A 16,489-nucleotide genomic window follows, 5' to 3' on the forward strand; every position below is an offset into this window, starting at 1 on the left:
TAAATCAACTGTCTATACACCTAACACCCATCTTTCCACTTGTGCAATAGATCCCATCCCCTCTTTATTGATCCCAGCCACTAATTATTTCACCGGTTGTTCCCCTTCCATCCTGCATCATCAATTTCCCCTTTTTACTGGATCATTCCCATGAACATACTAATATGCTATAATTGTTCCCATTTGCTGGGGAAAAGCATTTCTTTGCTCAGATCCCTTTGGAACTATGCCCTTCCAGCTACTCAAATTTCTCTATTTCCTTGATAGCAAAGCTTGTTAGAAGAGTTGTCTGTATTCAAAATTTGCAGTTCATCTACTCCCATTATTTCTTGAACTCAGAGTGGGCTTTTGCCACTTTGCTTTACCAAAATAGCTATTTTCAAGATCACCAATAACTTACAATTGGTCAGTTCTCAAGTTCTTATCTTACTTGACCTTTCAGTATCTTATGACACAGTTGAATGTTCTTTCCTTCTGGAAATGCTTTTTTTCAGTTCCAGGTCAACACTGTTCTTAGTTCTCTTTCTGCCTCATTTGCAAGGTTTCTCCTTATCTCCTTTCTCCTTATCTCTAAATTTTGGAGCGCCTGGGCTCAGTTCTTGGACTTCTCTTACCTGTCTGCTTTTGCTCCCTGTGTTGTGGCTTTAAATAGCACCCTGTATTGAATAACAATTTTACTTAGGTTCCCCACCCCTATGCTCTTTCTTACTGTTTTATTTTTCTTCATAGCACTTGTTTACTATTTGATATACTATATATTTACTTGTTCATGAGAGCAAGGACTTTGTTTTGTTCATCCCTATATCTCTAGTGCCTAGAATGGTGCCTTTCTTATAGTCTTGCTTCCATCTCTGACCCCTTCATCCTTTTCTTCTCTGGCCTGATGGATATATAAGGATATGTTTTGCAGTCTTCCTTTTTAAAAATCATTTTATTTCTTGTTTTTATTTCAGATTAAAATATTTTTTTAAGGAATAAAACCATATAGATACACTTGAAGCTCTTTGGATATTGCCCCCTCCTTTTGCATTCCCTATCCTCTTTTTCCAGTCTTAACCATTATTTGAATTTTATATATATATACCATTCCTATGTATATTTTTATATTTTTTATTAAATTTGCATTTATCTATAAACAGTATACATTATTGCTTTCACATGTTTTAAGACATATAAATAGAAATTATATCACATTAGATGTCTCATAACCTTTTTTTTTTTGGTTTAACATTGCTTTTGAGGTTTGTTCATGCTGATAAGTGTAATACTAGTTATTTGTGTTACATGCTGTTTAATATCTTGTGTGAACATAACATTATTTATTTGTTTTCCTACCACTGGTCATTTAGATTATTCCCAATTTTCTGTTGTATTTTGTTTTCTGATTATGCCACAATTTATCTTTTCTCGATTGTTGTATATTTAGGTTATTTCCAGTGCTTCAGTGAACATTTTCTTTTTTTTTTTTTTGCGGTACGTGGACCTCTCACTGTTGTGGCCTCTCCCGTTGCGGAGCACAGGCTCCGGACGCGCAGGCTCAGCAGCCATGGCTCACGGGCCCAGCCGCTCCGCGGCATGTGGGATCTTCCCAGACCGGGGCACGAACCCGTGTCCCCTGCATCGGCAAGCGGACTCTCAACCACTGTGCCACCAGGGAAGCCCTAGTGTACATTTTTATACATGACCCCTTGAGTACACGTTTTAGACTTTATTTATATACCTATAAGTGAAATGACTAATTTTTAACCTTACTATAGATGTTGCCAAAGTACTCTTCTAATTAGTTGTACTACTTACATTTGTTCCAGAGTTCCTGCTTCTATATATTATTACCAATTCCTGATACTGTTAGATTTTTAAAAAAATTATTGAGAACTTGGTCTGTGGGAAATCTTTTTCTCTTAAAAATTTTTTTATTTGCAATTTCCCGTATTACTAATAAAATCAAACATTATTTCATGTTTCCTGGCCATTTGGATTCTCCTTTTATGAACTGCCCATTTTTCTGTTGGGTTGTTTTTTTTCCCCCTCTTTTAAATTGACTTGTAAGAATTCTTTACATATTTTAAATAATCCATTTTTGATTATGTGAGTTGCAAATATATTCTCTAAGTCTATATATAGCTTATCATTACCCTTTGTTTATAAAGTCTTAAAATTTAATCAGATTTATTCATCTTTTTATTTATGGTTTGTGCTTTTTCATCTTATTTCCTTCTAGAGGTTTTATTGTTTTGCTTTTTACACTTGTGTAACGATCTAATTTTATTATTGTTCTTTAAAAATATGGGCAGCCAGTTGTCCAAGCACACCTTTTGAAAAGTCTATATCCCAGAGGTCACCACATTTTTTCTGTAAAGGGCTAGATAATAAATATTTTAGACTTTGTCAGTCAAGAGGGAAAATTAAGGATATTATGTAGGTACCTATATAACAAGAAAGAAAACAAATTTCTGCAAATTAAAAAAAAAAATTTTTTTTCCTTGGCCATGCTGTGCAGCTTGCGGGATCTTAGTTCCCTGACCAGGGATTGAACTCAGGCCACCACAGTGAAAGTGTTGAGCCCTAACCACTGGACCACCAGGGAATTCCCTCTGCAAATTTTTAATAAAATTTTTATTAAGTTCAAAATACAATAGTAGTACTTTATTTAGTAATACAGGTCTACTAGTGAGAAGAGGTGGAATTCTTTTTGGGAGGGATAGCATTTTGCTTTTGGTGGGGTTCAAAGTTAATGTTCCCTGTCTTTAAAGTTGATTGCAAATGTGTCATCTGTTAATACTGATTTGTAATGAGAGTTTACATATTTCATCTTTGAAAATGTGTTTTCACACAGACAGGTACTACCAAATACTGATATTAGTCTATGAGCATTTGATTTTATTTGAACATATTCATTGCTTGGAAGGCATTTATAGAATTCTATTAGTTTCTTCTCTGATATTTTTGCCATTTAGTTTCTTCTCTGATATTTTTGCCATTACATTGTAGATTAATCATTTCTGATTGAAAATTAGGTGGAAGCTCCTCAACTGCACAGTTAAAAGGACTTTGAAATAAGGAAATTTCCTTTGTGATTGCACCACCATCTGAAAAACACTGCTGGAACCGTAGTTTGCTTGGAAAACGTATCTGTGGCAAATTTGTGTGGGAATGGAGATAGGGCTTCTTGTTTTAACTTTTAACAGCACAGGAAAAGTATAAAGCCGCTTGCCATTGCTTGTAATTCAGATAACATTAGTTGTTTTTGAAACATAAGTTTTGCGTATAGGCACTGTTTGGTAATTTTGGGTTGAAATCATTAAGAAACATGAAGTCCACAGCAAAAGCTAACTTCCAAAGCCATCTGGTATTTGACAGTGGCTGAAGGCTGTTCTTCAAAAAAGTTTAAGTTTTTACTCTGAGCTCAAAACATTGCAATAAAAGGTTCCTATTGCTAAGCCATCAAACTGCTTACTCTAGAGTAAAGGAAATTAAAAATATTCAGTTTCTGGGAATTTCCTGGCAGTCCAGTGGTTAGGACTTGTGCTTTCACTGCCACGGTTCTGGGTTCGATCCCTGGTCGGGAACTAAGATTCTGAAAGCTGTGCGGAGCAGCCAAAAAAAAAAAAATTCAGCTATTTCTTTTTTTTTTTTTTAAATAAATTTATTTATTTATTTTTGGCTGCGTTGAGTCTTCTTTGCTGCGTGTGGGCTTTCTCTGGTTGTGGCGAGTGGGGGTCACTCTTTGTCGAGGTGCACAGGCTTCTCATTGCGGTGGCTTCTCTTGTCGCAGAGCACGGGCTCTCGGTGCGTGGGCTCAGTAGTTGCGACACACCGGCTCTAGAACACAGGCTCAGTAGTTGTGGCACATGGGCTTAACTGCCCCATGGCATGTGGGATCTTCCTGGACCAGGGCTCAGAACTCGTGTCCCCTGCATTGGCAGGCAGATTCTTAACCACTGCGCCACCATGGAAGTCCCTCAGCTTCTATTTCTGACAAAAATTAACAGAACTAATGATTATAAAGTCTACAAGAGCAAATGACTACTAAAGATAGGAATTTATTTATTTATTTAAATTTTTTTTTTAAGATGAGAATTTATTAACAAAATCCACATTGAAAGTGTGACATTTGAATTCAACTTTCCCCTTTCCTTATTTGGACATGATAGATATGTGCTGTTGTTTCAAAGAAAAAGTTACAGTACATGTGACACTTGAAATGCTGTTCAGTTATAAATTCATTGCTGCGGTTTTTAGGTTGTCGAGCAGCAGTGAAAATGCTGCGTGTGCTCTCTCACAGCTACTCCATTCTGCCATTGTGACTCAAAAGCAGCCATAGACAATAAGTAAATGAATGAGTGTGGCTGTGTTCCAATAAAACTTTGTTTATGGACACTGAAATTTGAATTTCAGATAATTTCATGTATCATGAAATATTAATCTTTTGTTGGATTTTTTTCCAACCACTTAAAAAAGTAAAAACCATTCTTAGTTTGAAAGCTGTAAGCCATAGTTTGGTAATTCCTGGTATATTTTTTTTCCTATATTGCCAACTCTGTCATATGTTAAGTTTTCATATATGAATGAATCTTTTTTCAGGGATCTTTATCATGTTTTATTTTGTAAATTTCTTTTTCATTATGTCATGGCCTAAAAATTCATATTTTATTTGCAGGGAGGGTTTGTCAACTAATTTTCGTGTCTGTGGACTAAAAAGTTTGATTTCTTGCTGTTTCCATTTATTTTACTTGATATAAATCTTTAATCTGGTTGATTTTGTTGCTAAAATTAGTAACTTATTAATTTTTCATTAATAGGTCTTTACTGAAAATGATATTTAGATGTAACATCCCACTTCCTGTTCTAAAATACATCCCAATTTTTTTTGATAAACCAGTATCAATATTTATAGCTCAAAATATTGTTCATACTGAAACATGTAGTCTACTATGATTACATCTTCTTTCTTGAGTAACTTTGTTGTCTCTAGTATTAAAAATTGCCTTATTTTTAAAGACAGCTTTATTTAGATATAATTCACATACCATACAATTCACCCATTTAAAGTGTGCAACTCCTTAGTTTTTAGTATATTTACAGAGTTGTGCATTCATTACCACAATTTTAGAACATTTTCATTACCTCAGAAAGAAACCCCACACCCCTTACTTGTCAGCCCTCCCCAGTGGTCCAACCTGTACAAGCCCTAGGCAAATGATAATCTATTTTCTGTCTCTCTAATCCCTGTCTGTCTCTCTAGATCTACTTTCTAGAAGTCTCTCTACTTTCTGTGTCTCTGTCTGTTCTGGACATTTCATATAAGTGGAATCATATAATATGTCATCTTTTGTGATTGACTACTTTCACTTAATGTTTTCAAGGTTCATCCATATTGTAGCATGTACCAGTACTTCATTTCTTTTATTGCTGACTAATCCATGGTATGGATATATTTTATTTATCCATTCAGTAGTTGATGGATACTTTTTGGCTATTATGAATAATGCTGCTATGAACATTTATGTATAAGTTTTGCATGGATGTATGTTTTCATTTATTTCAAGTATATAATAAATAGGAATAGAATTGCTGACTCATATGGAAATCATTTAACCATTTGAGGATCTTTCAGACTTTTCCAAAGTGATTGTACCATTTTACTTTCCTTCCAGCAGCGTGTGAGAGTTCCAATTTGTCTACATCCTCACCAACATTTGCTAGTATCTGTCTTTTTGATAATAGCCATCCTAGAGGGTATAAAGTGGTATCTCATTGTCATTTGCATTTCCCTGATGGCTGATGATGTTAAACATCTTGTCATGTGTTTACTAGTCATCTGTCATCTTCTTATACTTTGTGTATCTTCTTTGGACAAGTGTCTGTTTAAATCCTTTGTCCAACTTTACTTTTTTTAATTGAGTAGTAATAATTCTTTATATATTCTAGATATAGGTCTTCTTAGATAAATGATTTGCAAAAATTTTCTCTTGATGGTGTCCTTTGAAGCACAAAAGTTCTAAATTTTTATGATTATTTTTATTGTTGCTCGTTCATCATATCTAAGATGCCTTATTACTATTATTTTTGTTTAGTGCTCTTTGTGATCTAACATGAATTCTACCCTAGTTCTCTGCCAGAGCTTTAAAACTCCTCTAACTATGGTCAAACACATCAATAAATCCATCAATTCAACTGTTTTCTTGTATCTTCATTCCTCAATCAGTTTAGAATATAAATTCTTCAGTCCCAGGAAATTTTTCTTGAATTTTTCCCCTCTGTTTTCTTTTGAAGCTATTATATAATATAGGAACACTGTTTCAATGAGAGGGACTTTACTATGGTAACACTGTTAGCCTCTTTCTCTACCTCTTCTTCCCCTTCACAGGAGTGGCTTATTTGATTAGTGAGTGCAGTAGAATGACCTTGGGCATGCTCACTCTAACCTTTTCATCTCTCTTTTCATTCCAGCCTGCAGACAGCCAGTATTTTGGCATATTCTTAGCCAGTGCAGTAGACTGAGTGCACGACTAGCTCTGCCTTTTGGGGGAAATATTTCAGTTCTCGTGGATAACTTCAATTCAGAGAGCGTTAGCAAGCCATTTCCAAACCGCTCTTGAGCTGTGTTCTCCAACCTAGCTTTATATCAAGGATAAAGCTGACATTTTGCTCTCAATTTTTCTGTTCCCTCCCTTTTTCTCGTCTGATTCTGAAATCAAGTGGGGAAGAGACGTGCTTTTTTAAAATGGTGGTAAACTGCACATAACAGAATTTACCATTTTAACCATTTTTAAGTGTACTGTTCAGTGGCATTAAGTATATTCACATTGCTGTGCAACCATCACTATCATCCATCTCTAGAACTTTTTCATCTTAAAATGAAACTCTGCACCCATGAAATAATAACTCCCCATTTCCTCCTCCTCCCAGTCCCTGGCAGCTGCCATTCTACTTATCTATTTGTGAATTTGACTATTCTAGGTACCTCATGTAAGTTGAATTATACCATGTTTGTCCTTATGTATCTGCTTTATTTCATTTAGCATAATATCTTCAAAATTCATCCATGTTGTGGCATATGTTAGAATTTCCGTCTTTTTTAAGACTGAATAATATTCCCCTGTATGTATATATCACATTTTGTTTATTCATCTGTTGATAGACTTTTGAGGTGTTTCCTCCTTTTAGCTATTGTGAATAATGCTGCTGTGAACACTGGCTTACAAATACTCTTCTAGTCCCTGCTTTAAACTCATTTGGGTATATACCAGGAAGTGGACTTGTTCAATCATTTGAGTCCTCCTAATGTATTAGCGTTGCTGTGTAATAGTCCACCTCAAAATTTAAGCAGCGCAAAGCAACAATGATTTATTATTTTTTTACAATTCTATGGGATGACCAGGCAATTTTTTTTTTCTTCTTACCTGGGCTCATTTTTGTGGCTATATTCATTTTGTGGGTTGGTTGGAGCTAGAGGGTCTAAGATGGCTTCAATCACATGTCTAAGGCCTTGGTGGGGACAGCTAGAAGGTAGGCCTTCTCTCTGCACATAATATATCCTCATTCATAGTTTAGCTTAAACTTCTTGACATGGCAGCTGAGTCCCCAGAGAGTGAAGGCAGAAGCTGCAGGGCATCTTGAGGCCTAGGCTCTAGGACTTCACGACAAATTATAGGGCAAAGTTTACAAAGCTAGCCCAGATTCAAGGGGTGGGGAGAAATAGACTCCAACCCTTGGGAAGATTGACCAGGTCACTGTGGGGGCCATTATTAAAATGATCAATTACACCTAATAACCTAACAACTGATCCATAGATGAGGAACCTTGAGAAATAGGGAAGGACTGCCATTAGGGAACAAAAAGGCCTCTGGTGAGTCTTAAATGGGGTAGCTTGGTGTTATGTTTTAACAAGCAGAGAAGCATGTGGATTTTTTTGATCTTGGTTATTTGCAAGAACTATATTGTACCATGCAGTAAGTTTTTGTTTCTTTTTCTTCTCCTTTTTGAAAATTTTACCTTTGGCTGCTGTGCGCAGGCTTTCTCTAGTTGCGGCAAGCAGGGGCTACTCTTCCTTGTGGTGCGCGGGCTTCTCACTGCGGTGGCTTCTCTTATTGTGGAGCATGGGCTCTAGGCGCACGGGCTTCAGTACTTGTGGCTCGTGGCCTCTAGAGCGCAGGCTCAGTAGTTGTGGCGCACGGGCTTAGTTGCTCTGGGACACGTGGGATCTTCCCGGACCAGGGATTGAACCCATGTCCCCTGCATTGGCAGGTGGATTCTTAACCACTGTACCACCAGGAAAGTCCCCATCTTTTTCTTCTTTTTTTAAACAAGTTGTATGGTTAGCTTTAAACTAATGCAGCTTGGGTGAGAAGGCTTTAGCTGACTCAGGCAGGCCATATCAGCTTTACTATGTGGACTGTTTTAACTTGAGATTTGCAACTGGCCTAGAATTATAGGCAAAACTGAACAGGGATTTAATTTTTAATGGTTTGGTGAGCATAACAATGAATGCTTTTATGGACTTCTTAAACCAGGTCTGCAGCTTTAAACTGCAAAGATGTCTAAAGTTTCAAATGTACTATACAGTAGTTAATGACTAAGGCTCTAGCCTTAAATTGTTAATTCCAGGTCTAGAAAGAGAGTACTAAATCTTTTTAGGTTAAAAGACGGTACTTTGTAATTATGTAACTTGTCACTACCCGTCCCCTGCCCCCCACTATATGGTCTCAAGTATTTTTGGATTTAAATACATGAGCTCTTAACTGTGGTAATTTTAGTGACTGGAAGTGGCTTCACAAAAGGTTGGTTCATTTAATTAAGGAACAAATAAAAATGAGTGGGTGGATACTTTATTATAAAGAAAATAATGCCACATTCTTGATTCTTGGGCTTGGTTTGAAAAATATACTTCAGTCTTTTTTTTTTTTTTTTTTTTTTGTCCATGCCATTGCAGTCTGTGGGATCTTAGTTCCCCAACTTGGGCCTGGCAGTGAAAGCACCGAGTCTTAACCACTGAACTGCCAGGGAATTCCCTACTTCAGTCTTTATAGTCAGTACAGGAGCAGTGTGAGGATGAAACCAAATAAAGGTAGACAAGTTGAATAAGCTAGAGGGAGAGAGGTTTTCTTAGACATCTTAGAAGAGCCCTACCCCTCCAAAAATTTACACACACACACACACACACACACACACACACACAAATAATTGAGACTACATGGTTTGGGGGGAGGTAATGACGAGTTATATAATTACAAAGTTAGCCCCCCAAGTACCCTTTTTTGACCTATAATGATTTAGCATAGTCTAGGTCTAAAAATAGCAATTTAAGATAGAACCTGAGTCGCTAATGGTTTTCTCTCTGTATATGGAAATGAGGTCTTGAAGGCTATATAGTATACTGTGGTATGGCTATGAGATAATGTATTTGCATATTTTTCTATATATGGACATTTGGATGATTTCCAATTTTTCTCTACCACTAATGTTGCTGCAGTGAACATTGTTGACATATCTTTGTGCATGTGTGTGAACATTTCTATAAGATATATAGAAATGAAATCACTGGGTTGAAACGTATGCAGAGTTTACATTTTTAAGAAAATAGGTATGGCCATATTCTCCAACAAAAATACTGTACCCACTGAGATTCATAAGCAAGTGTGTGAGAATACCCTGTCCCCTTGTCAGTATTGGATAGCAATACAAATTTAGCTAATTTGCTGGATGAAAAATATTTTGTTGTTTTCAGTTGATTATCTTTGATTTCTGCTAAGGTTCAGCATCATTTCATTTATTAGACATCTTGTATTTCTTCTTGAAATGTTTGTATATATTTTTAAACCTATTTTTATTAGTTTTTGGTTTTTGCTCTTATTGATTTGAAGGGACTCATGTATATTGTTATTCTTTTCTCTCAATATGTACTTTTCTCTTTGATTTAATTTATGATGTTTTGTTTTAGAAAAGTTTTAAATTAGAATATAGTGAAATCTTTCCTCCCCCCCCCACCCTTTATAGCTTCTGGATTTTGTATCTTGTTTAGCATAAATTTTCTTCATGCCAATATTATAGCAATATTTTCTCATAAATACTTTTAAGACTTTTTTTTCTTTTAGCTCTGTAAGCTATGTGAATTTATATGTGTTAGGTGTAAGATAGAGATGGCTATTTTATCTCCCTAAATGAATTATCTATTGTTTCAACATCATTTATTGAATTATAATAAAGTATTGCAACAATATTATAAACATTTTTCTGTTTCTAGAACCTGTTTTCTTAAATTGATCTGTAGGTGTTCCTGTTCCAGTATACTCTTTAATTTTAATTGCTTTAAAATATTTATTTTTATAATTGGTAAGACAGTTCCCTCTCATGTTTTCCCTTTTCAAAATGTTCTTGGCATTTTTGGGTTTTTTTTTGGTCCATATGAATTTTAGAATCAGTATGCCAAGTTACACACACACACACACACACACACACACACACACACACACACTTACTGGGATTTTAAAATTGGAATTGCCTTGAATTTATAGATTAATTTGGGGGAAGAATTTATATCTTTGTAATATTGAAGTTCCCATTGCAATGACATGGTATGACTAGTTACGTCTGTTATTTTCTCCTGTAAAATTTTCTAGTTTTCCTCATGTTGGATGAGGAACAGAATGGCTTCTGGTGCCATGCTACTTGGGTTCAATCCCTGCTAAGCTTGGGCAAATAAAAATCCTTTATTTTGTGTGTGTGTGTGTGTGTGTGTGTGTGTGTGCGCGCGCTTTAGTTTCCTCATCCATAAAATGGGAATTATAACTCATTAGGGTTATTATGAAGATTAAATGGGTTAAGACATATAAGTTAATACACTTAAAATATGAGGTGTTATTATTAGATATATATTTATAGTTTCTTTTGCTTTTGTGAATAGGATCTTTTATTTAAATCTCATTTTAATTGGTTACTTTTGGTATATAGGAAATTCATGATTTTCGTTCATGGTTCTTGATTTGGATGCTTTGCTGAACTCTTCATACTATACTAATATATATATATTTTAAATTCTCTTGCATTCTCTTGGTAATCGTATATTTTTGCAATGAATTGTTTTAGCTTTCAGTATCTTTGCTGTATAAATCTATTTTGTTTATTTATATTGTGGATCTATTTTCATTTGCTAGGACTTCTAATACAGTGCTGAATAGAAGTGATGATGAAGAGCATTTTGTCCATAATTATCTTTAAATGGATTTGATGATTTTGTAGAAGTTAACTCTCTGTAAAGCTAAGGGGGGTGTGTGTGTGTGTGTTCTTAATTTGTTATGGAGTGGGTTTTGGATTTTCATTAAATTATTTTTATTATACAAATAAGTGATTGTATTTTTATTACAAAAGATTGAAAAATATGTAGAAATTATAGAGTAAAGCATGAAAGTTCTCGTATCTTGCTCTACTTTTATTCCTCTCTCCAGATGTATATATTATTGTTACATTTGGTTTGTATCCTTTTAGTTCTTTTGCTATACCTTTATGTACATTTAGTGTGTATATGTGTACACATAATTTTATTTATTTTATAAAACTACTTGATATTTTGTTTCATTTAGCAGATATTAAGTATCTATCACGTATCAGGTCCCCTTTAGGCATTAACATTCTTTTGTTCATTCAACAAATATTTCTTAAATGTTTCCTAAGTGCCAGGCAATGTCTTAGGTGCTGGGAATATAGCTATGAAGAAAAAGAAAAGTCCTGCCCTCAGAGCTAACTTTCTAAAGGTGCAGACAGAAAAGTTTTTAAAAACCCCAAAAAACTAAAAAACAAAAACAAGTGATGATAAATAGTGTGAAAAAAGTTAAAACAGGATAAAAGAGGATAGGGATGGACTGGGGTGCAATATTAGATAGTGCGTCAGAGAAAGCGTGTTTGAAAAGGGGACATTTTAGCAAAGACTTGAAAGAGATGGAGCAGATGTTCAAGAAAGAACAATAACGTTTTGGTCAGAGCAAAGAGAATGAGGGAAGAGTAGGAAAGAAGTTTGGAGAAGTGGTGGGGCGCCAGATTATGTGGAGCTTTCTAGGCCCTGGTAAGGATTTTGGATTTTATTCCAAGTATGATGGGAAGCCATTGATGGATTTTGAAAAGAGAAATGGCCTTGTATTAGTTTGTTAGGGCTGCCATAACAGAATACCAAAGTGACTTAAACTACAGAAATTAATTTTCTTACAATTCTGGAGGTTAGAAGTCCAAGATAAAGCTGTCAGTAGGTTTGGTTTCTTCTGAGGCCTCTCCCTTTGGCTTGCAGTTGACGGTCTTCTTGCTGTCTCCCCATCTGCTCTTTGATCTGTGTGTGGGCATGTCCAGTATCTGTGTGTCCAGATTTCCTCCTCTTAATCAGGACACCAGTCAGATTAGACTAGGGCCCACCCTAATGGCCTCATTTTAACTTAATCACATCTTTAAAGACCTTATTTCTAAATACAGTCACATTCTGAGGTTAAGACTTTTTACATAAGACTTTTGGAGGAACACAAGTTAGCCCATAATACACCTGATCTGCTTTCTTCAGGCTGCTAAGGATAGACTTGAGGTATGTGTGTGGGGTGGGAGTGGGTAGTGTAGGCTTTTTTTCAGACTTTCTTGGGAAGAACTAATACCTTGTCATGTTCTCTTTTCTATTTTCTCCATTAATCTGATTAAATTCACATGTTTTCTAATAATTTCTAAAAACTTCTGGTCTGCGTAATGGCATCCTTTTCTTTCTTTTATTGAAGTATAGTTGATTTACATTAATGTGTAAGTTTCAGGTATACAGCAAAGTGATTCAGTTATACATGTATAAATATAATATATTTTCAGATTCTTTTTCATTACTATAAGATATTGAATATAGTTCCCTTTGCTATACATAAATCCTTGTTGTTTATCTATTTTATATATAGTGGTGTGTATCTTTTAATCCCATACTACTAACTTATTTCTCCCCGCCCTCCCTTTCCTCTTTGGTAACCATAAGTTTGTTTTTTACGTCTGTGAGTCTGTTTCTGTTTTGTAAATAAATTCATTTGTATTAGATTCCACATATAAGTGATATAATATTTGTCTTTCTCTCCCTGACTTACTTCACTCAGTATGGTAATCTCTGGGTCCATCCATGTTGCTGCAGATGGCAGTATTTCATTCTTTTTTTATGGCTAAGTAATATTTCACTGTGTGTGTGTGTGTATGTGTGCATGTGTGTGTAACATCTTCTTTATCCATTCATCTGTTGATGGACACTTAGGTTGCTTCCATGTCTTGGCTATTATAAATAGCACTGCTGTGAACATTGGTGTGCATGTATCTTTTCAAATGAGAGTTTTCATTTTTTCTGGATATATGCCCAGGAGTAGGATTGCTGGATCATATGGTAACTCTGTTTTTAGTTTTTTTAAGGAACCTTCATACTATTTTCCATAGTGGCTGCACCAATTTACATTCCCACCAACAGTGTAGGAGGGTTCCTTTTTCTCCACACCCTCTCTAGCATTTATTATTTGTAGACTTTTTGATGATGGCCATTCTGACTGGTGTGAGATGGTACCTCATTGTAGTTTTGATTTGTATTTCTCTAATAATTAGTGATATTGAGCATCTTTTCATGTATCTGTTGGCCACCTGTACGTTTTCTTTGGAGAAATGTCTATTTAGGTCTTCTGACCATTTTTTGATTGAGTTGTTTGTTTTTTTGATATTGAGTTATATGAGCTGTTTGTACATTTTGGAAATTAACCCCTTGTTGGTTGTATCATTTGCAGCTATTTTCTTCCATGCTGTAGGTTGTCTTTTCGTCTTGTTTATGGTTTCCTATGCTAACATTTTCAAAGTCTGTTGTGATTTTGTTCTCAAACAAAGCCAAAACAAAAAATAACCATAACTTTTTTTTTTTTTTGCGGTACTTGGGCCTCTCACTTCTGTGGCCTCTCCCGTTGCGGAGCATAGGCTCCGGACGCGCAGGCTCAGCGGCCATGGCTCACGGGCCTAGCCACTCCGCGGCATGTGGGATCTTCCCGGACGGGGGCGCAGCAGGCGGACTCTCAACCACTGCGCCACCAGGGAAGCCCGCTGTTTTTTAAATGTGAATTTTGATATGGGAAGGAGATAAATCCATGTTTTTTGTCTTCCATCTTGACTCATAGGCTCCTTTTCTTGTTGCATGTTATTTTTTATAGTTTCTGCTAGAAAACTTTTTTTTTTCCCCATCTTCAATGCTCAGGTTAAGTGTACCTTATCTCAGAAGCCTTCCCTGACTGCTTCCTTCTTTCTAACAACCTGTGTTTACCTCTGTCATTCTGTATTGTACTGGCTTTATTGTATTGTACTAGTGAGTGCCTGAGGATGAATAATGTGATTTTATTCTCTTTACCCTTAATGTATCTTATACACTTCAGGCTGCTAAGTAAATGTTTATTGACTAACACACTGAACAATGAGTATAAATGCGAGAAGTTTGTCATAGGTACTCAGTCATCAAACTGGCACAACAGTTTTACTAATTAGGATAGTCATGCTTACAGCGGTGCTACTAGTCTGTGGGATTTACTTTTCTTAGAGATGTAGCCATTTTCTTAGTTCATAAAAGCATCTTTGGAGACTGGTATAAAAAATCAAACACATTGTACCAAAAGGAATCAACAGAGTTTAAATATAATGAGATTTTGATTCAATATTTAAGCTGATATGACTGCTCTGTATATTGAGTGATATGTCTCTTTTAGGGTAGGTCTTCTGGTATGGTAGAATGTTTATTAAATACTTATAAGCTAAAAAAAATAGTAAGGGAGGCTGGGTGGTGGGTTTGTTGTCTATGTTTAACTTCTAAAATTTAGTTTTTGAATAGGTAAATATATTTTCATAGTTCAAAATTAAAAATACAAACAGGGTAGATTCCCTGTATTTAGAAAATACAAACAGGGAAGCATCTCTCTTATCCTTTCCCTGTAGATACTTGGAAACTGATAAGCTTTTGAGGTTCTCCTCACAATCAACCAGTTTTCATTAGTTTAAAAATAGTGTGTGTGTGTGTGTGTGTGTGTGTGTACTTGGATTTTTAAAATAATTCTGGTAAGCTGATCACTTGCATTGGTGTACTATAATGAATGGCTGACTCAAATGTTTAGTGATTTTTTTTTTCTTTTTTTTTTTTTAGATACATCAAATTACGAAATGGCTTGCAGGCACTTTTGATTTCAGACCTAAGTAATGTGGAAGGTAAAATGGGTGATGCAACAGATGATGAAGAGGAAGAAGAAGAGGAGGAAGAAGAAGAAGAAGATGATGACGACGACGACGATGATGATGAAGATTCTGGAGCGGAAATAGAAGATGATGAAGAGGGTTTTGATGATGAAGATGAGTTTGATGATGATGATGAACATGATGATGATGATCTTGATACTGAGGATAATGAATTGGAAGAATTAGAAGAGAGGGCAGAAGCTAGAAAGAAAACCACCGAAAAACAGGTGTGAATCATGTCTGTTATATCTTTTTCTAATTTGGGAATTCTTTGGGATAAGTTCCAAAGTTATGTTTATCTCTTAATGGCCAAAAGGAAATATATATCTTTTGATCTTAGTAAAGGTATATTTATTCTGTATAAAGATTACATTTAAAAAAATGTTTTGCTCTAATTTTAAAAGTGACAAATGCTTATTATAGAAGCTAATGGAAAATAAAGAAAAACAAAAATATAAAAGTTGCCCATAACCATAACTCTCAGAGGTAATCACTGGTAGTATTTGACTGCGTTATATGTTTTAAAAACAAATGTCTGGAGGTGAGGATCCGCATAATTCTTAGCCTGGGATAGAGGAATAAGAGAGAGTATCATCCTTGGAGAGACTGGAAAAAGCATAATAAAAGAACAAGGCTAGTGTAGAGTCCTCACCTGGGCCTAGGGTTCTAAGAGTCCTCATATGGGTAATTTCTGTCTTGGTAATTGAATCTGATTTATCTCTTTTTATGAGGAAGCACCAGAGGTCTGAATAAATAATAAGTAAATTGGAAGAAATGAAATAGAAATGGGGAGTTGAGCTTAGTTAGTGAAACATATAATGACAATAGGTGAATAGATAAGTAGGGCTTGATAGAGATAATTTTCCTCTCTGGATATTTTTTTAAGAATGTTTCCATTTTGCAGTAGGAAATACCTATATTGGAGGATAATATTCTGGAGCTATTATAGTGGAATTGATCAGCAAATGTTTGTTAAAGCTAGTATCTTGAATATTGATAATGCATTCAACATGGTACAGTCCTCAAAGAATGAATTAAAGTTCAGATTATTAACACTAAAATCTAAAGGTCATATGTATAATACTATAAAGTCAGCTCTCAAAGTGTGAAGATGTGAGATTTAAGTAGCAGATATGGCCTAAATAAATTCTTTGATAGATAACTCTTCCTGGAAAAAAAAATTTTTTTTTTAAAGAAGATTGTGGCAATTCTTTCACTGAGGTGTTGGAGGGATTGA

The 16,489-nt window shown here is 35.3% G+C and overlaps 1 protein-coding gene across 4 annotated transcripts in view; it reads left to right on the plus strand.

The window, feature by feature from the left end:
• Positions 1-16,489, plus strand: part of NRDC (nardilysin convertase) — a 91,423-nt gene that overhangs the window by 7,158 nt on the left and 67,776 nt on the right. For all 4 annotated transcript variants that reach the window (XM_019937820.3, XM_019937819.3, XM_033866853.2 and 1 more), the window contains exon 2: positions 15,164-15,479. In XM_019937820.3, coding sequence (XP_019793379.2) covers positions 15,164-15,479 — 316 coding nt within the window. The remainder of the gene's footprint in view (positions 1-15,163; positions 15,480-16,489) is intronic.

The sequence above is a fragment of the Tursiops truncatus genome, chromosome 1 (assembly GCF_011762595.2).
Source record: "Tursiops truncatus isolate mTurTru1 chromosome 1, mTurTru1.mat.Y, whole genome shotgun sequence".
Taxonomy (NCBI): Eukaryota; Metazoa; Chordata; class Mammalia; order Artiodactyla; family Delphinidae; genus Tursiops; species Tursiops truncatus.